This window comes from Pleurodeles waltl, chromosome 4_2 (genome assembly GCF_031143425.1).
Source record: "Pleurodeles waltl isolate 20211129_DDA chromosome 4_2, aPleWal1.hap1.20221129, whole genome shotgun sequence".
NCBI classification, from domain to species: Eukaryota; Metazoa; Chordata; class Amphibia; order Caudata; family Salamandridae; genus Pleurodeles; species Pleurodeles waltl.
Window position 1 is genome coordinate 93442963 of NC_090443.1, and position 27258 is coordinate 93470220.

The window sequence follows — 27258 nt, forward strand, 5'->3', positions numbered from 1 at the left end:
CGTTGAGATGGTCGTTATAGAAGAACAATCTTTTACTGGGTATGTCACTTCAAAAGAGTGTTCTATCTCACACAGCAGTAACCAACGTCTCTCTATTAGGCTACTGTGCTCATCTGGGAAAGCTGTGCAAGGCAAACATAAGCTATTATCACAACAATTTTTTCAAGCTCAGTGTGGTTCATCTAACTATAAAGGCTTTTTTTCTGTCCCTGACAATGAGTCAGATTCCACACGCACCACCACAATTTACTACTTGAATAAACATGGTGCAAGCAGATCAAGACTGCTATTCAAGGAAGTTCAAGGAAGCCAAACTAATTTAGTTGTGCTTCTTAGTCAGACATTTGTCAAAAAGCGCAATTGACCTTCCAGGAGTCCAGAATAAACATTATATTGAAGAAAACCACAGATAGGTATTAGATGATAAACAGCTCCACAATATCTTTTCAGATTGAGGATTTAAAGGCATAGACCTGTTTGCCTGAAACAAAACACCAAATGCCAAGACTCCCCTGGGAATGTCCTTTTGATCATGTGGTCAAGGACACAACTATGAGCTTTTCCTTCCCATTCCCATGATTCCATTAGTGCTGTTGAAGTTGCATACTTCTCAAGCAATGCTGGGTCTAATTGCCCTCGAGTGCACAGGCAATGGTGGTTTCCAGATCATCTGCAGATGTCGGGAAAGTGACACAAATCACTGCCATGCATGTTGACCAGATTGCAAGGTCAACTGCTCCATCTGATCTGATGTCACTGAGTTTGGTAGACTGGCTCTCAAAACTGAAAATATGGGGCATATTTAAGAGCCCCGAGCACCATTCCAGTGCCACACGAGCGTCATTTTTTGACACAAGGGCTGAATCTCGAATAAGTCGTACTACACTTAAGAATCTCTTTTCTTGAAGCTTTTCAGAGCTCTGTTCAGTAGACTCTAAAACTTTTTTTTTAAATCCACAGTATTTTGGGACTTTGATTGCTACTCTATTCTAATATTTATAACTATCAATCAAGATCCTGTGATGCAGAATAAATGATTACTTGCTGGGAGTCTTGGTTTTGCATCGTAGTGATTTTCAGTGAAGTCTTAAATGACCCTCGCTCTTTCCATGGTGTTGTTCAGCCTTGTGGGACAAAGGCGGGATTTTTTTCTGGCCATCAGAAAGAGCTGGCTTTGAGTGGCAACTGCCAGTACAAGGTATCATGACGCTGGAAACCGCTATACTTCTTATCAACACCTGTATTAACTTCCAGCTTTGTAGCAATGACATTTTGTATTGCTCACAAAGCCTTGCTGATGGCTGCTCACTTTCTGTATTAGGCAATGTTCATGTGGATCCCCTAAGAAAACTGATAGAGTCCTTCAATGAGCAGGAGCTCAACTTGGGGGTGGTGGAAATAAGTATTTTCCATTTAGGTACACCACACATCAACTCTAACATGGGGTGATCCACAAGATCTCTCTATGACAAAGTATAAGTAAAAGTGAAAAAAGTTTATTAAACTCAACACAAATTAGTCAAATGTTTTAATGTTAAATAATAATGGTCATTCATGTATTCATTTTAGATGTATGACAAAACAAAAAAATACTACAACTCTAGGGACTTCATTTTGAATTAAATATTCAAAGTAATAAAATATGTTTTATTATGTATTAACATTTATTAAAAGTGATGTCTAGAACTAATTAAAAGTGATTTTATTTTAGTTTAACCCTTTCGCTGCTAGGCTTCCCCCAAGTGCTGAGCCCTTTTTTTGGCTATTTGGGATAGTAAGCCCTTAGGCCCCCATAACGTTTTGTTCACATAAGGTATCTTTGCCAGTTTTTTTTGCCCTATTTTTTCCAGCATCCTGGAGATTCTAAAGGTACCTAGGGGCATATTTATACTCTGTTTGCGCCGGAATTGCGTTGTTTTTTTTTACCCAATTCCGACGCAAAACTAACTCCATATTTATACTTTGGCGTTAGACGCGTGTAGCGCCAAAGTCCATGGAGTTTGCGTCATTTTTTAGCGTGGACACCTACTTTGCGTTAATGATATGCAAGGTAGGCGTTCCCGTCTAAAAAATGGACTCCGAGGCATGTGCGCCGTATTTACACTCCCGGGCAAAATTCACGCCCGGGAGTGGGCGGGTCAAAAAAAATGACATACGGCTGCTTTTGCGCCGTTTTTTAGCACCTGGACAAGGCAGGCGTTAAGGGACCTGTGGGCTTGGAAGGAGCCCAGAGGTGCCCTCCCATGCCCCCAGGGACACCCCCTGTCACCCTTGCCCACCCCAGGAGGACACCCAAGGCTGGAGGGACCCATCCCAGGGACATTAAGGTAAGTTCCGGTAAGTATTTTTTTTAAAAAAAATAGTGGCATAGGGAGGCCTGATTTGTGCCCCACTACATGCCACTATGCCCAATGACCATGCCCAGGGGACAGAAGTCCCCTGGGCATGGCCATTGGGCAAGGGGGCATGACTCCTGTCTTTGCTAAGACAGGAGTCATTTCTATGGGGGTTGGGAGTCGGAAAAAATGGCGCAAATCGGGTTGAGGCGAAAAATTTGCCTCAGCCTGACTTGCCCCATTTTTTGGCGCCCAAGCTCCATATCCCCCTACGCCGGCGCTGCCTGGTGTACGTCGTTTTTTTTCACGCACACCAGGCAGCGCCGGCGGCTAACGCCGGCTAACGTCATTGATTAAATACGGCGCCCGCATGGCGCTTCAGAATGGCGTTAGCCGGCGCTAATTTTTTTGACGCAAAACTGCGTTAGCGCAGTTTTGCGTCAAAAAGTATAAATATGGCCCCTAGAGTTTGTGGATTCTCCTGAAGGGGAGCGAGAAATTACCCAAAATAGAGCTAAACTTTGGGTTTTCTGGGAAAATGGGAAAAAAGTGCTGCAGAAGAAAGCATCTGTTTGTTTTCCTGCAAATGGCATCGAGAAAGGGTTTGCAGTGCTAAAATCGCCATCTTTCCAGCTTTCAGGAACAGGCAGACTTAAATCAGAAAAACGCATTTTTCAGCACAGTTTTGGCATTTTACTGGAAAATAGCCCATTTTTCATATTTTTGTGCTTTTAACCTCTGTCCAGTTAGTGGTAGAAATGGGTGGAAATCCAATAGTGTATCCCAGAAAACTATACATTTCTCAAAAGTAGACAGAATTCTAAATTCAGCAAGGGTTCATTTGAGTAGATCCTTCATGGTTTTCCTAAAGAAAGTTACAGTTGAAATTAAAACAAAAACAGAATTAAGTTGAAAAAACTGCAATTTGTGTCTACGTATTCATCTGTAACTTCTTGTACCTATGGCAGATTTAGCTATATACCGTTACATCCGCTGGACCCTGGTTTTGGTGATATATAGGGCTTGTACATTCACCAAGAACCCGAGGTACCCAGAGCCAATAACTGAGCTGCACCTTGCAATGTTTTTTCATTGTATACAGGGTGTACAGTAATTAATTTAGTAAAATATAAAGAGTGAAAAATAGGCATCAAGGAAACATATGGCTTTCCGGAATGAACACAAGATATGTAGTTTAGAAACTGTCGTTATTTGCACATTTCTGAATTTGGGGGCACCCTTACTAGCATGTGAATTATAGGGCATTTCTCAATATTACTTCTTTCTTACACACTATTACGTTTGGAAGGCTCAAATGCAGAGAAAGACAATGGGTAATAACACTTGTTCTCCTATTCTTTGTTCATCTATGTCTCTTGATAACAAATGGCACCTCACTTGTGTGAGTAGGCCTAGTGCATGCAACAGGAAACTGCCCAACATGCAACTTGGATGCAGCACGTGTCCAATAAAAACTAAGCATTTTTTTGCAATGGGCCTAGTTGTGGATTTTTCGGGCTCTAGCTCAGCCATCCCATAGAGAAACCTAGCAAACCTGTACATTTTTAAAAACTAGACACTTATGGGAATCCAGGATGGGGGTGACTTCCCTGGCTCTCCCCAGGTTCTGTTACCCAGAATCCGCCTAACAAAACACATTTTCCTCACATTTCTGTGATGGAAAGTTCTGGAACCTAAGAAAAGCCACAAACGTCCTTCAACTCAGCATTCCCTCAAGTCTCCTGATAAAAATGGTACCCCACTTGTGTGGGGAGGCCTAGTGCCCGTGAGAGGAAATGGCCCAAAATGCAACATGGACCCATCACATTTTTCTACCCAAAACGGACCCTTTTTTGCAATGTGCCTAGCTGTGGATTTTGGGCCCTAGCTTAGCCGGCACTCAGAGAAACCTAGCATACCTGTACATTTTTTTAACTAGAAACCCAGGAGAATCCAGGATTGGGTGCCTTGTGTGGCTCTCACCAGGTTCTACTACCCAGAATCCCTTGCAAACCTCAACATTTGTCTGAAAACACATTTATCTCACATTTCTGTGATGTAAAGGTCTGGAATCTTTGAGGAGCCACAAATTTCCTACCACCCAACACCTGCGTTTTTGGTCCCGGGCTCGGCAGCTATCTGGGGTAACCTACCAAACCCAGACATGTCTGAAAACTAGACACTGAGGGAGTTTAAGGAGGTCTGGCTTGTTTGGATCCCCAAACATTTTCATACCCAGAATCCCCAGCGAACCTCAGATTTAGCCAAAAATCACATTTTCCTCATATTTGTGTGTGGGATCACTGTGTCAGCACAAATTTCCGACCACCCAGCATTCCCCTTGGTCTCCCAATAAAAATGATACCTCACTTGTGTAGGTGGTGAAAGTGGCATCATCAGAGAAGGCCTAAAAACATGTCGAAATTGAGGAGGAATCAAAGTGGGTCCAGAAGGGCAGGTTTTTTTCCATATGTTTTTATGCTGATTCTGCTTTGGGCACCCACACAAGTGTGGTAGAGCTTTTATTGGGACAAATGGGACAGATAGGGCAACGCTGGGTGGCAGGAAATTTGTGAATTCCTATGAATTCCAGAAGTTTCCATCACAGAAATGTAGGGAAAATGTGTGCTTCCAGTCAAAATTGGAGATTTGAAGGTCCAAAAAGTGCAGCCGCTCACCATGGCAAGTGGGGCGATATTGGAAGTTAGCCAAGCTCTCTTGGCCCATATGTGAAATCAAAACCTAAAAGTGTCTAAAGTCCTGTTGATTGCCATTGTGATGAGATGCTTTAATCCGCAGGGGTTAATTACTCCATATGCCCCGAGGGGGCAGAAAGACTTTGTCCCCATTTATTTAGGGTGGAGGCATGACCATGCCCGCACCTCTTTTTTAAACAAATTTCTACTCTGGTGTCTAGTGGAAAGAGACGGGGGTTATCATCCACATCTGCCCCTCTAGGGAGGGCAGAAAAGACTGTGACCTTGCCATTCTCATTCTAGACAGTCCCCGTCCCTACACTAAAAAAAAAAAAATCCCTGGTGTCTAGTGGGCTTTCTGCCCCCCGGGGGGGCGGATTGGGGGTAATCACCCCAATCTGCCTCCTGTGGGGGCAGAAAGACTGTGTCCACTTGAGTTTGGGAGGGATGGGGGCATTGGCATACCCATTTTTGGCAGCCTCCACCCCTACATATTAAAATAAATCCCTGGTGCCTAGTGGGCTTTCTGCTCCCCGTTGGGGCAGAGCAGGGTCACTGACACCATCTACCCTACGGGGGTGGCAGAAAGACTCTTGTCCCCATTTATATATATGGTGGGGGCATGACCTTGCCCATTGTGGGAAGCCCCCACCACTCTTTTATTAAAAAAATAAATACCCTGGTATCTAATGGGCTTTGCTCCCGCCCGGGGGCAGATCAGGGGTAATTACCCCGTCTACATCCAGGGAAGCAGAAAGATTGTTTTGATTTATTTTGGTGGGGGGGGGGCTTTGGTGCGCCCTTTTGGGGCAGCCCAAACACATACATATTATCAAAAACAATCCCTGCTGCCTAGAGGGTTATCTGCTATTGCCCCTATCTGCCCCCAGAGGGAACTGAAAGATAGAACTAGCTCAAAAAAATGGGGGTAACTAAAACCCTTATCCAAAGGGGGGATCCCTTCTCCCTTGTGTCTAGTGGGGTGAACCTTGCTTGTGGATCTCCTTCCTGTGGCAATCCCCAAGGAGATATTCTCCCCTTCCCAACGATACCTCTCCCAACTGGATCTGTGTTTGGTGGGGGCTGAGATAGCCCCACGAGCTCTGATGCAGAGAAAGTGAAATAAGTCGACCGTGCGCTGATCATCATTTCACTGAAAAACAAAAACAGCGTTGGGAGGAGTGAAAGTTGTTCCCCACCTCCCGAGGTTGTTTTGGCAAATAGAAAATCCCTCTTGTGCCTGCACCAGAGGGATTTCCTGCTTGTGTGCCGAGAACAGAATGGTTCCGCCCTCAGTACAGGAGCACCGTGGCTGATTACGATACTGTTCCGTCCTCAGCACAGAAGGGGTTAATAAACATTACTGTTACATACATTTTAAAGTCAATAAAGGTTGTTAAAATATTTAAAAATGTAATAAACAAAATGTTTTGTTTTCAGATGATTTTGTAAACATTAAATTGAGTGTATTTCTATTGTTACCTAGTTTAAATGATTTAGTTTAATATAAAAAAAATTCCTGTGGACTTATATTTTAAGTCCCTGTCTCCATTATTTTCAATGGGAGGGTGTTGCAGTACCAGTGATTGGCCATTTGTGGAGCTAAATTGAGTACTGCTCTGACCTCGAGTATATTTGTGACTGTTTATAGTCCTGTATAATAGCAATTATGACTCTTTACCCAACCACTCCGCTGGTCCCACCCATATGTACTCCTAAGTAGTAAACTAACATGTGTAAGGATTTTCCCAAGCAAAAGATAAAAGAGACAGAGATGGAGATTTACACTCAAAGGTTTGTGAATTGCATTTTTCTATCAGTAAGTAACTCTGCTGTTGAATCCGGCCTATTGGGTGATGCGTTGACAGATCTTCGATTGGAGTTGCTCTAGCACCATCTTGTGTCTATATGTGATAAATATTTGAAAATAAATTCCTATGCCTGCAAATATTTCAGTACAGAGTGAAATTACACAAAATCATCAGAAGGAAATGTCACTGAAGATAAGTAGATCAGTTAGTTTTCTGCACAGGCTTACTGAGCAAGCGATCATCTATTTCCAGTTTTCAATGTGAACCAAAATAAATTGTCTTTATTTTTTCTATAGAAAATATTTCCTTCAATGGCCTCTCAAAATCACTGCTGCCTGGGGACCGTGACCATCACAACTCCCCACTTCATGCTTGCATGTGCACATCCCTACCGCTGTACAGTTATTCTGCTTCTCAAACCCTCTACCATCAACTTCACCCCATCCTGTCTTCCTACCTCACCACTTTATATACTCTTTTGTATCCAGTATAGAAGTATATTTTGCAAATTGCAATTGTCTAACTCTTTTGTGCGTGTGTGTTTTGTATTAGTATGTCACACCCAAACCCTTCCTTAAATTACCCTAAACCACTCCCTTTTAACAATAATAATTTCCTATTGACCCACCATTCACCTGGCCCTTCCCACATTTAATACTAAAATGTATACTTATGTGTGCGGAGATGTCTGCTACTGTGGTTATATCTCTGCACAGAAAAGGTAGTGGAGGCAAAGGCAGCTTTATGTATTATAAAAGGCAGTTTGTGAATGAGGCCAAAAGTTTTCTTGCAAATAATGGCAATGAGAGTGTTGCTGGATTTTTTCTATCATTTGCCGGAGGCGGTGATATGATGACTCCAGAGTGAAGAGTGAGATGGGCGGCATCTCTTTAAAAAAAAAAAAAAAAAAGAACAGCTTGTGCTAGTGTCTAGTACTAGTTGACCAGTTGTTCAGCGGTATGTGAGACTATCTTGATCAATCTGGAAGACATACACATTTAACTCTACTTTTATGTATTCATTCACTTATGCGTTTGTGTAGCACTCATACTTTCCACGTGGCTATTTGTGAGCTTTCAATCTGCAGAGACATTTTGTTCTAACACAATGTCATACAGGGTTGTGTGCACCATGGAGGTAAATTCCTCCAAAATCCTGTTGTGATCTCCTGCTTCACAGTCCCTTTCAAGAATTAATCAGTAGGGGTGGAAGATGTGGTTTAAATCAATAAAGAGATTTGATTTGTAGTAATCAAGACTTGGTAAGAGAATTCCTTGGTTGCAACATTATTTGCGGGTGTTGTTGGGCGAGTTGATGTCCAGAGGTGTGCAGCCTTTGTATAAAATGTTTGGATTCCATTTGGTTGCTGTATTCTTGTGAGATACACTTGAGATGGGAATGAACCACAAAAATGTGTAGATTTTGCATGAGAAGCATTGTGTGCCAATGCTGCCTTTACATCAGGTTATTTCTAATTGCAGAAACTGTGCACGAAGTGACCATGAAGGACAAGGAACAGGACATGCAAGAGGCAGATGAAGTGAAGGTATGTAAGGCATAGTGGGAAGATGATTGGCATGGAGGGATGGAGAGTGACAAAAGCATGCAGCATCAGAAGCCTCCCGTTTTGCAGAAAAACTAATGCAAATACCGCCACTTTTTAAACATTTTCTCCAGGTACACGTAAGTGTTGAGTCACAACCAGACAGTGCGGAGTCAGTTTTAGAGTAAAGAGTAGCAGTAGCAAAATCCCCAAAAGCAGACTGTATTGCTGAAATGTAACAGAAAAGAAGCACAGATCCTGCAGGAATGCCTTGACTTACTGCCAGTGCTCTACAATTACTTTGAGCCAGACGCCAGTTGGAGTCATTCAGGGCCTACAGATTTGGCTAGCATTCTTGATGTGCCAGACTTGAGAACTTTGAGCCACAGTGTACAACAAGTCTCTATAACATTCTTACTGTATTTGTCAGAAGAGGCAATACCCATAGTCTTTCCTTAGAGAAGGTATGCAATCTGAGGCCAAAAGCCCTAGAAAATGGATTCCCTGTCTTGTCTTCATGAGGAAAGTTGTTGCTTTTTTTAGCCAGAAAGTGCCTTAAAAACTCTACTTGAAGTGTATGACCGTGTATTAAACAATAATTAACGCTAAAAACTGCTTATAATGACCTCCTAAAACGCTAAAAACATTGGGCCTGTTAAGTAATAATTTCAATAACTTTTCAGTAGTAACAAAAGATTGTAATTGTTGACAAGTTAAGGATAGCTTTTTAAACAGTAGAGATTGTACAAAAAAATCTAAGTGATGTTCGTTACCTTTTCCCTACATTTGAGACTTTAATAAAATGATAAAAGTTAGTCAAGATTTGTTTTTTAAAAAAAAAGATTTTCTGTAAAAAATAACTTTTCACACAAAAAGGCAATCTTATTGTTTTAAAAAGAATGATAAAAGTTATTAAGGGTTACTGGCAAAAGTTGAAATAGTATGTGGAAAAGTTACAAAAACATTTATGTGTCAAAGAAACATTCATAGCCTTAAATATTTTTTTTTAAAACTGGATCTAGCTGGCTCTAGACATGGGACTTTCTGCTTGAAAACAATAATGTTGTGCACTGAGGCGAGATAAGCTGCTGGATTGCTGCAAGAATCCCACCATAATTGTGGGAATGCCTGAAGGTCAAAAGTCAGGAGGTACACCCGCCCATTCTCTTAAATCTATCTGTTTTTCCTTTACTGTGACCTTTTATTGCCAAAGGAATCCACTGTCTTTGGTAGAAAAGCCCAGAAGACTGATCTTTTATCCAGGCTATTGTTCCAAACAGACTATGCATAGTCATTTCTTCCTATGTTAACATAGGTTACTGGACCATCACTTTTCTCACCCATCTTCTAGATGTCTAGACCATACAAAAAAGGTTTGTCTCTACCATAGTTCGGGGTATAGAAATCCATAAACTCAAGGTTTTAATACCTTTTATTTTGCTACTCTGGGCCAGATGTATGTACACTGGATTTACTTAAAGTGGTTGCAACTTGAGTACTGACTTTTAGTTAAACTTGTGGTATTTTGCTAACAAACCTATGTGGTACCAGGTTAGTTCACATGATATTGAATCGCAGTGGGTTGCAATTCAACCTACCACATGAATATTAATGAGGCGGGTCACAAATTGCGACCCACTATGATTTACTGAGTTCACAGGGAAGGTGGCCTTCTGGGATCAGCAGACCACCATGTGTGTGCTTGCTTTTAAATAAAGCAGTCTGTATTTTTTTTATTGAGCCCGTTTTCCTTAAAGAAAAACAGGATGTGTTTACAAAAAAAAGAGGAAAGTTTGTAAAACTATTTTTAAGAGTAGGAAGTGCTCTCATTGACCAATGCCTAATCCTAAAACAAGTTATTTGAACCATTCACAAAGAGGTTACCACCTCCTTTGAGGTGTTAATAAAATATTAATGTTTTATGACTGCATTTCGGTCACAAAACATTAATACATACAATAAGAAATCACTTTTTGGAAGGACCGCCCTAAACTCACCCCTTCCAAATAGTGATTCTTTATGATTTTCTAAACCCACTCAGCAATTCAGTACCATGTTACTGAATCGCTAAATGGGTTTAATACATTCCCAAAAAGACAGCTTTTCTTGTCACAGAACCTGCAATTTACCCTATTGTAGGGTTTGCAACAACAGACTTCGTTAGTAAATCTGGCCCTATGTGCTGAGCTGGTACACTGCATATGTTTTCAAAGGTTGACAGACTTTCTTGTAAGATAGTATTAAACTACTGATCAGGAGGAACAGTAACAGCTTTAGAAACCAAAACATTTTTTTCACATACGATTACAAGTTTGTCATTAGTCTCAAAAAATGGGGGGAAATCCTGAAACATACATAAATCTGTTTCAGGCATGCATTGAGAAGCCATTCTTATACCACCATAATCATACTTAAAGACAAGTTAGTTGGACAAATCAAAATGGACAAAGAACAAATACCACCTGGTAAATGGTATAGTCTTGAGATAGGTTCATAACAAGTTGCTCTCTGCAGCTAGGGATGCTGCCACATCACTTAGAGCAGAAAACTACCTAAGATGGTTGCAAGTGACTAGTAAATCTTGTGGAAGATAACGTCTGGTTGTTGATCAAAAGAATGAAATGTACCCTGAAATCACTGACCAGCAGTTGACTTTGTACCCTTTCCTGCAGAAGGCGCTAGAGCTGCAAATGGAGAGTCACCGGGAATCACACCACAAGCAGTTGGCCCGTCTGAGAGATGAGATCAACGAAAAGCAAAAGATCATCGACGAGCTGAAGGAGTAAGGCACAAGTCCTTGTTAATTTACTGGTTGCATGGTATACGTAAATGGCTGTTTACAAAGGCTAGTTGTCAGGAGCTCTGATGGAAGGATTTATGTTTTGACAGCAAACCTAAAGTTGCAAAAAATCATTTTTTAATTTTGCATCAATTTGTGATGATTTGTACTTGCCATAATCATAGGTGGATACGCCTTGTGGGTAGATAATACACTTGACGATGTTACAGACCTTAGCTGCCCTTGTGGTGCAAAATAGTTGCTACCAGGGAATTTTCCACTGGTAATGTGTAATGCTTTTCCAGGGGTGAACATTGCTTGAGTAAATTGTGCTCTATGTGACTTAAAATAGTTCTAGGTGTAAAGAATCAATATCATTGCATTTTTATTGATCGATTAGTTATCACAAATGTAATTTTGCACAAAAGCTCTACAGTTAGAACATTTTAAAAGTACTCGTTCGTAGTGTGCAAGGTTCAAATACAAAGGTGGGCAATAAAATGTCAGAGATAGGCAGATCAGACAATAAATGACGTGAGGACACCATATCATAGTCCTGGGATTTCCCTTTGCAAACCATTGTAGTACAGGAGTTCAGTCCTCTTTGTTCAATTAATGGAAACTAAGACTGCAGGAATGCACTAAGTGCCTTCAGACTTCAGCCTAGGAGTTTGCCTGTGGTTCTAGCGAGTCATGGTTTTCCGGTTGACCAGGTTACCCCAGTGCTCCTCAGGAGTACCAGTGTTGTTTATTTGGTTATTTCTTGATGTCTTTATTTATGTGATGTGTGTTTATTTATTGATTGATTTATTGAAATGTTTAGTGATTTGCTGGTGTGTAATGGGAGACACTATGTAGACCTTTGGCAGATTGGAGGTCGTTCTTGTTTCTGTGACTCATTCCTACGTCACACTTGCACTTCTCATGATGTAGGAGCTTCTTTCTAGATGGGAACACCATAGTGGGCTGGCTACTTTTCATGTATTTCCCTGAACAAAGCCATATTAGACAGATTCATCATGGACAGTGAGTTCCACAGTTTTGTGTTCAACACTGGGTTCAATCCTCCTCCATGAGACTTGTGATTAACTTTGGCTTCCATAATCTTTTTTGCCTTGGTTGATCTCAGGTTACAGTAGGTTTGTAGGGTGCTGTTAGTTTTTGTGTTGAAGAGCATGGGCTTACTTCTTCCTAGCATTGATAGAATATACATCTTTAACTAAGGCTGAAAAATGCTTAGAGTTTTTAAACATTCTGAATTACTGCATACATATATTTACATAAATTCTCCTTTGTGTTGTCAGTGCACCAAACATATTCCACTCAGGGAGCCTTTGATTCACTATAAAGTTTTCCTTTATTACCCTCTCAACCTTATTACTGTAAGTCCACAGTGAGTAGTACTTTCAGTATTGCAAGTATGGCTCAACATTTTGAACATATGCGCGTGTGCATCTGCATGTTCATATACACACACTCACATGCACACATATACACATTGCTGTGACACATCTCTCAGACCTCAGTTTCATAGTGGAATCCCTAATCACAAGCATCAGTTTTATTGCCTGAAAAAAAATTACATTCTTGATTTTCTTTATTTGATTAACTGAAATCAGTATGTTGGTATGGTATAAACAAAGGCTGAGATGTACATTACTTGGTTGTCACCAGGTGCATCTAACATGTAGCCACGCATCGAGCATCCGCGCCAACTGCACTGAGGGAAGCGAGATCCTGGGCTAAGTGGCAGGGAATTTTTAATATGCTGAGAAGTCTTCCTTCAGACTAGTGGAGGCTCCAGTGATCTGATTAGTCGAACGTCTGCTGAACATTTACTAAATCAAGCCTAGAAGCCTAATGTACAAAGTGTTTTAACTGTGCCGAACTCTCAGATTCCGTAAGTCTGAGGATTTGCAACAGAACATGTTTTAAAATTAAGTAAACCTAGTTAATGATTCAGAAAAAGTTTTCTGAATCATTAAATGGGCTTAGAAATCATTAAGGAATCCCTATTTGGATAGGCCTCCTTAAGGGCATCCTTTCTACCTACTGATTTCTTAAGCTGTGTATTAATGTTTTATGACCAAAATCCTATCACAAAACATTATTTTTTACCAGTAACTGAAAGGAAGTGATGGCCTATTTCCAAATGGAAAGAGGTCCCCAAGGGCACCTTCACCTTTGTAAATGGTGATAAAGTTTTTTAAGAGTAGGCAGTAGTCTCATAGACTAGTTTGTAAACTTTTTCTTTTTTTTGTATTCATTCCTTTCTAGGAAAACAGGTTTAATTAAAAACAATATTTTGATAGTTAAAAGCAATCACAGTCATGGTGATCTGCTGACCCTAGTGGGCCATCATGCCTATGAATTGTTGCCAATCGTAGTGGGTCACTACTTGCAACCTACTGTATTAATATTTATGACCTAGGTCTAATCTCGACTCAATACAATTCTGTTTGTTGTGAACTGGCCTGTTAATACATAGGTTGGTTCGCAAAATACAATTGGTAAAAATCAGTGCACAAACTGTGAGCAGCTTTATCCTAATGCATTCTTCATACATGAGGTCCTCTGTCTCTAATTCAAAATCTCATGAAGTTATGAAACTGAGAATGTGTCTCCTCAACAGCAAAACTATCTCTTTTTTTCTTTGAGTGAGAAAATTCCTGCTACTCTGTGGACAAATAGGCACACAGGTCTTCTTCATACATTTGTCAACTTTCATTCCTCAAAAGGGGTTATCTGAGACAAGCAATTCTCTGCATAATCCTTCCTAACGATGCACACACATGTTTCTAAAATATGTGATATGTGACACTAAAATCATTTCTGCTTTTTTCACAGCCTGAATCAAAAGTTGCAGTTGGAGCTGGAGAAGCTTCGTGCTGACTATGAGAAGCTCAAGAGTCAGGAAGAGGAGAAGAACGGTCGGCTGCAGGAGCTGACGTATGTATTGTTGCTGAAGTGCAAGTGAATGTCTTAGCCAAGGGTGTTTAATCTAGGTTCAGCAAGGCTGGATATGGACTATTTTATGCTGTTAGTGACTATGTTGGAAATCTGGAATGATCGCCCTTCATGGAGCTCTGGTGAATACTTATATCCTGATACTGCTGGGATCTAAGATAGCATCAAACAACCAATTAGTTATATGAATGTGGTTGCAGATCTGACATAAACCATTGCAGATTTTGGTTGAACGAAATCAAACAAGTCACTTGAGTGGAACAGCAATAACCGCTTTACATTTCTTTGAAGGGGGGTTCCCAGTGATGTATAAAATAAACAATAGCATTTTGGCAACAGATTGTTCAATTCCAGAGCTTAAGAGTTCACAACCACCATACAAACTATGAGGAAATCTCAGCACTGGACCACTCAAGAGTGGATTGGCAGTGATGCGAATTACAGTGATCTTGTTACTGGAGTAAGCGAAGGAAGTGTGCCAGAGGAAGAGTTTAGCCAGGACTGAGGCACATTAGATGACTGATGCAAGTGGATGAGGTCTGCCAAGTATGAGTATTGAAATATATAGTCAGCTCAAAAGGCCAGGGTTGAGGTGCAGTGGAAGATCTTTCGCTGTGGGTCCGGGGTCAACACACGAAGCAAAATATATTTTAAAATGCATTGTCAGATCTGTGTGTTGGTCTAAGAACTCTAATGCCATGAAACTGCACGTTGGGTTTGATGTTCATTCTCAAGATAATGTTAAGGATTCTGCTCTCAGAATAGAAAAACATTGTGATGATCTGGCAAGTCAATTTTATCAAATAGGGGACACCGTAAGATGGCACCTGGAAGTGACACCAAAGATCTGCATTTTGGGGGATTTCTCCCGACCCGCACTTAAATAGGCAATAAATAGGTTCCTAGGCATTGCCCTGGCCATGGTTAGGAAATTGAAAGCTAAGACCTGGAAGGTGAGAGCTGGACCCACATACATGGCAGGCGGAAGTAGAACACAGGGCTAGAGAGGAGAAGGAAGCATCTATACATGATGAGGCATCCAGGATACATGGACACTATCTTTCCAAAAGTGGGGAATGTGACCCTGAGCTTTATAGGACAACCAAACCCAGTCTGCAGAGCTGAATGAGTAGCCAAGATTGGTGGAGGGATCTAGAAAATACAATTCCTTGCCATCAATAGATTGGTGAGATATGGGAGGCCTATGTTCCCTGGAAATTCGATTCCTGGATGGTATTGAATGACCACAAAATGTGGTCGCCCTATAGATGAAGTCTGAATTGCTTGACACTTGCGTGATTTGTTACATTGTTTATTACTGTACGAAGAACCACACTCATGTATTTTCTTGAAACATGCTTACTATATTTAGAGCATGATGATATAGTGCATAGCTCTTGTATCAATACATTATATGGTAAAACTAATGAAAAAAAGCTTTTAAATAGGTTTTTCCAAACTTCTACTCTCAAATCTGATGTTTTTCAAACTTAAATGTTCAAACTTGATGTTTTTAAAATAGATCTTTCGACCTTTTGCTCTGATACAGTTGTAGTTTATGGTTAAGTCTGGATGTGAATGGAGTTCTTCAGGTCGAGCATATGGTGCCTGGGCTAAGATGCAGTCTTAAGATTTGAATAATTGGGGAGACTTAACCGCTGGATTGAGGTGTATTGTTTTGCTGTTTTATGTTTCACAGTTTTTGTGTAGTTTAGTTTTTCCATTTTTGCCTCTTGTGCTGTTGGGTGTCTTGATATGCAGAATTTTATCTGCTGGTGGTGGGTACTGCCATGCTAGGAACAGCCTTTCATTGATAGTATGTTGGACCTGCAGATTGGAGATGAAATGTGGAAAGATAAGCAGGTGGACATATTATGAGGCTTTGTGATGGTGAATTCAATCAGTTAAACCAGCTAAATGCTTCACCAAGAAAAAAGCTCCGTGGTGTCAATGATTTATTTACAGTAAATATCATTTCTTTATGAGTCTCCTGAAGGCATGTTGCTGTATTTCTATACTCGACGATAATGTATATTTTAACCAAGCAAACAAATGCACTCAGTCTATACAATCTACAGCCACCATTCAAGTTACGTAATTTAAGGTGTAGTCTCTGAATGGTTTGAGTAGCATACTTTGAATCAAACATCTTCATCTGGATCCTGCTGTAGTGCATTTGCTTTATTCAACTACCCTGTTTGTAATGACGAACAGAACTGCACTTTTAAGATGTAAACTTAAATTTATGTCAAGAGTCTTCATGACCAAGGCCGTAGCCTGTCCAGTTGAAAGTGCTATGGTGTTTAATAGACTACAGTAATTTATTTCTCTCTGTTACAGATTTCTTTACGAAAGACACGAGCAGTCCAAGCAGGATCTTAAAGGCCTGGAGGAGACAGTGGTAAGTGTGAGGCTCATTCTAAGTTAGAATTGCCTCTCCCCTCAGCAGATAATTTCCCCCCAAAATGCAATGGCTGCCACATCCATGGTAGCTCCCACTTTGAGTGAAAAAAATCAGGTTTCAAGTCATAGCACTTAATAATATTGGTGACAATGGTAAGCTGTCATCACGTACATGATTTCTAAATATAAACCTCAAAAGTGGTAGTCCCTTACCATAAAGAATGGAACCAGTGTTCCAGTGCATGTGGGAAATCTCTGAACTTCTATCTGGGGACCATCATGGTTGATATGGAAAACCTGTAGAGAAAGGATGCTGGCGGGAATAGCTTTAATGAAGTTACCATAAATAGAGCAGTCACTCTGATGACATTCTCACCAACTTTGGATGAACTGACAGTGTAAGTAAAAAAGAAACAATACGTTCAAGCAATTCACCATATATGAGAAGAATAGCATGACATATTGACACATGTATAAAGTTGACATAATCTTTAAGATCCTTAAATGCATTTAACAAGGTAACATTGCATGTCACTCAATAAGGATTTGAATTGCTTCTTCCTTCTGCAAAGATCTGAAGTAGAATGAGCATTCCCTTACCACTTATAAAGGCCTGGAAGATGCTCTACATTATGTTCATGTCAGTTACTTGTATTTATACAAGTGTGCTGAAAGTCAGTGTTTTACTTTCATCCTAAGTATCTTAAGAACTGTTGTATCCGGTTGCATTATAGGTTCCTCTGCTTCACTGAGGTGGCGCACAGGCGCGGCCTGTCCTTTAGGGCGGAGGGGCCACACCCCCATCTTTTGCCCCTCATGAAGAGTGTCTGTCAGGCTGCACAAAGGTCAGCCTGACAGGCACTCTTTATGTTCAGGTCAGGCAGCCAGGAGTGAGACATGCGCGATTTGCGCAAACTCCTGGCTGCCTGAGCTGGTCTTTGCTGGGCTGAGGAGGTCACAGCTCCTATGGGCATGACCTCCTCTGCTCAGCAAAGGTGCCTCGAGGCCCTCTTCTAGGTGACGGGGAAAGCGTCACCTATTGACTTCGGCCTGGGCACTTCAGGTTTAAGCCCTGAAGTGCCCAGGCCAAGTGTCAATCAGTGATACTTCGTCACAGAGTGGGGTGGGGTCAGCAGTTTCACTGACCCCATTCCACTCTGTGACGAGGCTGAGACTTCTGCCTTCCCTCATTGAGGGAAGGCAGCAGTCCCAACCCTCCTGGGACCTCGAGGCTGAAGGTGTGTGTATGTGTGTGTGATGTTTTAAAATGAATGTTTGGTGCGTGCGTACGTGCAAGTTTGAATATTATGAGTGTTGTTAATGGATGTGCGTGCATGTGTGTGTGAAAGAATGAGTGTGTGTGATCTTTTAAAATGAATGTTTGGTGCGTGCGTGCATTTTTGAATGTTATGAGTATTAATGGATGTGTGTGAGTGTGTGAAGGAATGAATGTGTGTGATGTTTTCAAATGAATTTTTGGTGCGTGCGTGCATGTTTGAATGTTATGCGTGTTGTTGATGGATGTGCGTGCGTTCGTGAAAGAATGAGTGTGTGTGAACTTTTAAAATGAATGTTTGGTGCGTGCGTGCATGTTTGAATGTTATAAGTGTTGTTAATGAATGTGCGTGCGTGTCTGTGTGTGAAAGAATGAGTGTGTGTGTGTGTGTGCTTCCCGCCCGCCCCCCCTCCCTCCTAAAGCTGCCGGACGCCACTGGTGGTGCATATTGGTTTAGACTACAGGGTCTATATTCTGTTTAATTGGAAGCAGTGGTTGCCGGTGGTGAGTGAAATAGAAAAATCTAAACAAGAGCAAAGCCACATTTTGGGGTGGCACAATAACTATGCTGGGCTGTTAAGCATTATGGGAAACACAGCACAGTCTGATCACTCAGATAACCTCATGAAAATAGTGAGCCGGTGTCGGATTGGCATGGCGGGCATTCGACCATTGCCTGGGGGCCTGTGGCATAGGCCGGCTGGTGGGCCATTTTGTATGGTCTGATATGATAGCGCAGCTCTTGCCAGACAATTATGTGAGCATCACTAGGGGGGTGGCTTGTGTGCTTCCACAAAAAAAGTACATGCCCTCTACACAGCTGTGATCATTTTGTTTATTTATCTGGCTGGCTGAAGATGAACTTTCAGGGGCACACAGGACATAATGCTATTATAGTGCCTTAGATAACAAGATCATTTATTGTGTTTTTCTCTGGCAGCAGCACAGATGGGAACCTACATGCAAATTTAGGTCTAGCTAAATAGTGAATTCATAAGGCATATATATTGGCGTTACCAATGCTTGTTTTCAGCTGTAGATAAATACACAATACAACAAAAGTGTAGATGACTTGGCCAATGGCATTCAACCCAAAAGGCTGATGCAGCCTTAGAGCAGAGGTCAGTAATTTCAAGAACAGAGCCTGGCTAGCTCATTCTCATGTGCAGTAGGAGAATGGGCCAAATTGAGGCGGGACAGCATCTGGTGTGTAACCTCCCCTCCTGAGTCTCTGAGCGAAGCAGTGAGGCCTCGGAGAACAGCAGTGCTGTTTTTGAGCAACACAGCTAGCACTAGTGTTATGCAGGGAGGGAGGAAGAAAGGCTGTGCAGGATGCCGGATCACGAGTGGTGGTCATTTAGGAGGCCTTGTTTTTGTCTCAACCAGCAACAGACAGACGAGCTCCTGGTACCTGTTATCACCTTGTATTCTTTAAATTGTGAGAGGACTCCTGTTCTGCACTGCACGAAAATAATAACAATCAAAAGGGGCAAAAATATTTTTGGACAACTCAAACATTTACTTTTTGAAAACATTATTATGAAAACTTTCACCCTTGGGCAAAATGACCAAGGGTAGGGAAAATAGACATGACAGGAAAGTAACAAAATGGATTAAGCAAGGGGTGCAAGGTGGAGAGAGAAGGAAGGAGAAGTGAGACAGCAAAGTGTACAAGAGTTGTAAAAATAGGGGAAGAGGAAACGCAAATAAAGGGAGAGAAGAAATTAAAGGTAGAGGAGGGAGGGTAGACAGCTGAGTAAGGATGTAAATTGGTAAACATAGGGCGAGTGAAAGCTGAAGAGGAGAAAGGCAGGAAGGAGAATGATGAAAGTAATGATGGCAGCGGGAGAGGGTGTCAAAGGCTTTTTGGTATATGAGTACAAAGAAAGAATAGATACCACTTAACATGCACAATCTCACCTCTCCCTCTCAGTCGAGGGCTTAGTTTAGAGGTTGTTGGCAATTCAGGAGGTAGTGCAAAATGTAGAGTACAATCCACTGGTGGAATTCCCTTCATCAAAGGGATAGAATGATAAAGGAAATTCCACCAGTGAATTCACCTTTGGTGTTAACACTGTCCCCAGACACAGGAAGACATTCCATTTATGTATGGAAGAAGCAAATACCCAGGACACAACAGAATATACCATTAGGTGTAGTACAGGACACAAAGGAGTTCAAGGGGCAGAGGGAAGTGAGTGGGAGTGACAGGAGAGAGCATGGCTGGGGAAAAAGGGAAGGCTTACAAGAGAGAGAAATTAAATAAAGCTCCAAGGAGAGATACCAAATTAAAAGGGGAATAAAGACACAACAGATGTAAAAAGAACTGAAAAAGATCCCATAGGGAAGGCACAGGAGTGAGATAGAGGGAGATTTGTAGGCTGAGCAAAAGATTTGAAAAAACAAGAAAATGAGAATGACACAGTGAAGGACTCAAGTAAAATAAGAGACACCAAGGAAAGGTACAGAAACAGAGAATGAGAGTTAGAAAGAGGAAGAACTAGAGAGAGGGGGCATGGACACCCAAATATAAAGTGTTAGGGAGAATGTGAGAGGTGTACACTGCAAGTAAGAAAGACTTATGGAGACTGAGAGAAAGAAAGGCAAATGCGGAGACAGGAAAAGAAAAGTTGGTTTTATAGATAGATAGTCATAAATGCAGAGAGCTAGAAAATCAGACAGATGGTCGCGCTTGGTGATAGTGGAGGTAAAATGAGGGGATAGAGAAACGGGTGAGAGGAGAGAAAGGATGCATGTCTTTCTGTGAGAGATAGTGATGAGCAGTTAGTATGCAGGAGATAAGTTGCACGGTTATCAAGTACCAAGCTGTATGCATTTGTCAAAGACATTACTTGCAGAGAGGCTCCTGAGTGACAACCAATAGAGGATGCCTTGTACCACTCTGGTGCATACAACAATGGATGCATTGCTGCAGCTTCCCAGGACGTTTCACACTCACTGAAGGGTGGGTGGCAGCTACCCGGGTCCTAAGATGTCAGAGAAAGTCAGTGGTTCAAGGGTGAGCAGGAATATCTGGGGCATGAAAGTGAAGTGTGGAGGATCTTCAATGACCTGAGAATTATCAGGAGTCTACAGCACCTAATGTCAGCAGCAGCTTCAAGGACATGTGTCTTGCGCAGGAGCATCTGAAAGGCCTGAGGGTAGTCAGGAGCCTAAGGGAAACAAAAGTGAGTGTGAACCTTGCATACCTAAGTGTGACCAGGAGTCTGAGGAAACTGAAGGTGAGCAGAGGCCCGAGGACAAGCAGGAACATCAGGGACCTCAGAGTGAGCAACTGTTTCATTGAAATGAAGGCAAACTGGAGCCTCTGGGATCTAAGTTGAGCAACACCCTTGAAGCTCCTGCTCTCCCTATTGTCCACTATGGGAACTAGAAGACAGCCTCAGGTCCTTAGGGTAAGCAGAGCTCCTGCTCATTTGTCCAGAAGAAAAATATAGGAATCAGAGCATCTCAGGTAAACATGGTTCTAAGTAACCTCATGGTGAGCTGGAGCTTCTGGGTAAGAGTATACAAGAGCTACAGGGCCCAAGGATTAACAGGGAAATCAGGTAAGATGAATTCCATAAGCATCTGAGAGTGAAATGAAACCCTTTGGGACCTCAGCGTGGTCAGGAGCATTAGGGGACTGAGAAAGGAAATGAGCTTAACAGTTCTGTTGGTGTGAAAGAAGCTTCTACACTAATGATGAGCAAGTGTCCGAAGGCCATAGGATGAGAAGGGCACATGTTCTTTAAGGTTGAACAGAAGCCAACAGACACTAGGATAGGCATGGTTTTCTGACTCTGACTAGTCTGATGGCAGAAATTCAGGAATCTGAGGGAGAGCATAGGCTAAGGGACCGAATGGTGACTAACAAACCTGAGGTGGGGAAATTTATGTCTTAAGATAAGGTACGGAGACCAATGAGTGAGTTGCAGTGGACTAATGATGTTTATAGTCTTGGCCAGTGCTAATGTCCATTCTAGCTTATAAAGCTTAAGTTATGGCAAATTTCTCCCACAATTACATCCTCAATACTGTCTAAGGAGTGTTTTATGAAAGGATGTTATACACGAATGTGAGCCACTTTATATTTAGGTGCCCATGCCTAATTATTGTCCCAATCCAACCCTTGCCAGAGCAAAAGAAAGCTTTCTTAGTCCAGACAACATTTATAGCCCATATCTTTTTTTTTTATGGGCCCTCCCGAGTTCTGAGATAAAGTTGCAGGTTACTCATCTGAAAACCTTTCACCAGCTACCAATACATGCAGATCTAACACAAACATATTTTGATGAAGGGTGTGTTTGCTTCCCTCTCAGGCCCGAGAACTCCAGACCCTTCACAACCTTCGGAAGCTTTTTGTTCAAGACGTCACAACTCGAGTCAAGAAAGTAAGTAACCCAACAAATTCTGTTTTCATCATTTAATGTATTTATCTCCAAATGTGCATTTGTGCTTTTATGTTTCCCATCCCCTTCAAACGACTGTAGCCTCACACCAATCTAGTTTGTGCGCTGAGTCCCAATCTAAGTAACCCGATGGTGAGCTGGAGCTTCTGGGTAAGAGTATACAAGAATTCATCTTACTTTGACATGAGTGAGGTCCTGGGCCTGTCCTTTGACTTGGAGTGGTGCACCAAGCTCTCATTTCACTGACAGTATACTACTATCCATGTCATGGGAATAGTACATACTGCAGGGGTGACACTGCATCGTGTTCTATGGATCTATAGTTGTGACCACACCTTTTAATCAGTGCCACTAAAGTGAAGACTCACTAACTCCCATGTGTAAAGTTCTGCTTCTCTGCGATAAGCCGGATGCTAGCACTAGTACGAGTGTATGTTCTGAGTTGTGACTGAGCATGTATGTGTGCAGCATAGTACATGCATTGCATGTATGAGTGAATCAGTGTAATGGGGGCCTGTAGGATCCATTTTAGATGCACTTGGCCTGCCTTGTGCACAAACAAGGTTTCATTGTTTGTCTTAGAAAACTGTTACATATACAAATGCATAGTAGTGCTCAAATGCTTCAGCTCTTTGATTTCATATGAAGTCTACGATATCTGATGCAATATTTCTACACTAGATTTCCAACAATCATATCCCTACTGCAACAGTCACATCCATAGGTGTGTCCACAGCAGCCTCACAAGTCCCTTCCTCACCAGCCCCTATAGTTACCATAGAAATTGTCCCACACCAGGTAGAGGCAGAAAGAATGGAGGATGATGGAGCAGAAGATAAGGTAGGGGTTAAATGTCAGATGACATATCTGTAGACATTGGTGAATGGAATAACTATGTTGCTTTTCAGTGGGGTAAAGATACCCTCCCTGCCAAATCGCTGCCAGATTGCATTGCCAAGTTTCACACTCTGGTATAGAGAGCATCTACACATTTTGAACTGCTGGTCACGGCTAATGAAATGGACTGACTCCTGCATTATTTTTGGGGCCCTGCCAGGAAGAACAATGCTATCATTGATCACATATGACAAAAAGATAATTCTAAACCATTCTACTGTGGCCTATCTCACCTAAATAAGAATTAAAAGGACCCAGCTAGCATACCTGCACAACTCATCAGTGACCCAAAATTCTGTGGTGATACAGGCAGCACTATGAAGATTCAGGAATGCAACAGCACTGCTCCTCCAGATTCGTATGGTGTTTAGATGGACATATTTGGGAAACATCCTCACTGATCGCTACAGCCATCAAAGTGGATAATTCTTTGGCCATCTAGGGTGGTGTGGCCACCATATGTGAGTAGACATTACCAAATATATAGTCATGTTCCCAGAAAGCAAGTGGGAGGAGGATTGACCTGAGAAGGGGAGAGTAGTTATAAATGTGGCCAGCATCATGGCAACCAGCAGATTCAGCTAAATGCCTGGAGAAGCGGTCTTCTTCCATTTGCTGAGCTGACACCTGTCTTCTGAAGTCAAGTCCGTCTTTGTCAATTATGTATTGCAATATATAGAGACAGGCACTGATACAACTAGATCTCTCTGTGTTTTACTCAATCTACATCAGCAACCCCTGTCTGGGAACTTAAATATTATGACAAACGAATATCATAATGCACAAATATCGTTTATAGAATTTTGTTTTTTTCAAATAAGTAATATTGTTGTAAGTAATATTGAAGTTTTAATATCAGTTCGACTAATATAGTAGTTAAAAATACTGTTTATTATTCTAATGTGTTTCAGTTGATATGTTTATTTTATGTGTTACTATTTTTTATTCAAATGTTATGAATCAAATTTAAAATATTGCTTGTGATTTTAAGTGATTTAGAATTTTTAATTACTTTTTAATAGTAATTTATACTGTTGTAGCAGGTTGTTGAGTTTGTAAGGGGCTAGAGTGGGAAATTAATTAGGTAACAATTAAGAATTATTTAATAGATTTTGTTCAATTATATGATTGATATTTATTAAGTAATTGATGTAATACTGATGTGTTTTTGTAATATGTTAATCGTGGGCTGTTAGGTTTGTAAAAGTTAAGTAATAAAATAACAATTATTAATTGTTGATTTTTCAATTGATTTTTATTTATGTAAAATATGGAATACTGATTTATTTTACTTATATTTAGTTGTGGGCTGCTAGGTTTGTAGGGGTGTAGGGTGGGAAGTTAATTAAAAAGTAATTAAATAACAATTTATTATTAATTGTAATTAATTTTTTTATTTAGTTTAAATATGTAAGTTATGGAATGGTTGTTCTTTTAGTTATATTTTAGGTGTGGGCGAATAGGTTTGTAGAGGTACAGGGTGGAAAGTTAATTGATTAATAATTGAATAACAATTATTTATTAATTGATTTTTTTAAATTAAATAGTAAGTATGTAAATTGATGAATTGTTTTTAGGTTCTTATACACTTTTTTAAAGAGTTTAACTTTTTTTCTACATTGTTAGGGTTACTCAGATTTGTGATTTTTTTTTTTGTGAAGTATTTCTCCGCTTTTGCTTAGACTGCAGTAGGAATAGTAAAATTAACATCTTCGCTGCTAACACTTTCCCTACTGTTGCACTGTTTGGAGAAGGAATAGTAAGTTTCAACCCTCAGAAATTCAGCGCATTCTCTACTATTGCATAGACTGGAGTGGGGATAGTACATTTTACCTCTCCAAAGCCCAACACTTTCCCTACTGTTACATTGACTGAAGTGGGAATAGTACATTTCACCCCTCTGAAAACCAACACTTTCCCTATCGTTGCAGAGACTGGACAGGTACTAGTAAATTTTATCCCTCCAAAGTCCAACACTTTCCCTCCTGTTGCACTATTTGGAATGGGAATAGCAAATTTCACCTCTCAGAAATCGAGCGCTTACTACTGTTGCCCTGTTTGGATTGAGAATAGTATATTTCACCTTTCTGAAGTTCATTATTTTCCCTACTGTTTTAATGTTTTGGAGTGGGAATAGTAAATTCCACCCCTCCAAAGTTTAATACTTTCCCTACTGTTGCAAGATTTGAGTGTGAATAGTAAATTTTACCCCTCTGAAGTCCATCGCTTTTGCTACTGTTGCACTGCCTGCAGTAGGAATAATAAATGTAACTCCTCCAAAGTCCAATACTTCCCTATTTTTGCAGTGACTGGAATAGGAATAGAAACTGTAACCCCTCTGAATTCCAACACTTTCCCTACTGTTGCATAAACTAGAGTGGGAATAGTATATCTAATATACTTAGGGCCACATTACAACTTTAGCAGTACCTCCGCATGACCGCCAAAGCTGCGGGGAGGACGCCACCATCATGCCCTTGGCCTCCCCTCTTGTCGTATTACAATGTTCCTGCTGAGCTCAGCAGTGGGAACAGTGCTACAAAATTGGTCTCGGCTCCCTAAAGGGAGCTGAGGCCAATGCTGTAGCACCCCAACCCCCGCGGACACCGGTGCTGGGCAGGGGGGTCCTGTACTGCCCATTCCATGGGCATAGGCAGTGCAGAGTCCCACCTGTAGCCCCTAGCACTGGTTTACTGCCAGTCTTTCCATGGAGGGGTCCCGCCATGGAAAGGCTGGTAGTAAATGGGGTTGTGATCAGCACGCTGAGTTCAGCGCCATTATGGCTGAGCAGAACCACAACTGCAGTCAGGCCCGACTGTCACCGCCAGTCTGGTGGTCCTTGGACCACCAGATTCATAATGACCACCTTAGACTCCAGTATTTTTCATAATATTGATTTCATGGATTTTATAGAATTATTTGATTTTTTTTCTATATTTTTTATTATTTGTTTTTATTTTTTAAATATATTTTAATATTTATAGTATCTTTTGTTAATTATTTTTTGTAGTTTTCAATTTTTCATATGTTATTTATTGTCTACATTGATTAATTGATGTATAACAAAATAAACAAAAATATTTATTTTACATTATATTAATGTTAGGAATTATTTACATTATATTATGTTTCCATATGAATACATTTACAATATTTAGAAAATAGTGTAAAATAAATATTTTTATCATATATATATATATATATATATATATATATATATATATATTTATTTATATATATATATATATATATTCAATCCAAACAAAAAACAGTAAAGATCGCGCACTCAGGACTTCAGAAAAGTAAAGCAAAGGCTATAATCACAATGCGTTTCGGCTGTCTCCCCAGCCTTGATCACGTGAATTTCACCACCAGTCAAACAACAGTTAAATACATCAAATCCAGTTGCATAGAAACAGGAGTGAAGGAGGAAATAAATATAGAAATCGAGAACGGGGCACACATATAGTCATTCATAATAGAATCTCTTACTGATCTTATACTGAACAGACATTCTTCAGCAATTCATAGATAGAAAAATATAAATATCGTTTATCAAGAATTATCTCTAAAATATTATGCCCCATTAATATTCAAAGAGATTTATAAATTACTTTCAAATGTTCTTCAATACAATTCCCTCAACTCTGGAAGTGGGAAATAAAATAAACTAAACTCAGTATACAAGGCTTAAATATAAATATGCATAAATTATCGTTATCTAAAAGCCAATAAATATCATTTTTTTGTTTGGATTGACTTTATTATTACTGGTCTGCTCTTGCCGGTTTTCACGCCACCCCTTGCGGGCCGTTCCGAGCCAGGAATGAGCATTCAGATCACTTAATATTAATATATATATATATATATATATATATATATATATATATATTTATATATACAATCACATAGTTATATGTGTTTATGTGTTTATAAAAGTATATGTTTTATATTTTATATAGTGTTAAATATTCATGGAATATATTTGTATTCACATTATATTGAATTTATATATTAACATATTTAACATTTGCTACTTTAACCTCTATTTTTATTAAAACATTGATATTTTTGTCTATTTTTCAACAATATTAGTGTCAACAATATTTTCTTTCCAATATTTTCATGCTTACCATTA

General features: G+C 40.4%; 1 protein-coding gene across 1 annotated transcript in view; it reads left to right on the plus strand.

Moving 5' to 3' along the window:
* Positions 1–27258, plus strand: part of KIF5A (kinesin family member 5A) — a 602234-nt gene that overhangs the window by 437572 nt on the left and 137404 nt on the right. The window contains exons 18-22 of the mRNA XM_069230811.1: positions 8325–8389; positions 11059–11168; positions 14013–14114; positions 16473–16533; positions 22134–22205. Of these exons, the coding sequence (XP_069086912.1) occupies positions 8325–8389; positions 11059–11168; positions 14013–14114; positions 16473–16533; positions 22134–22205 (410 nt within the window). The remainder of the gene's footprint in view (positions 1–8324; positions 8390–11058; positions 11169–14012; positions 14115–16472; positions 16534–22133; positions 22206–27258) is intronic.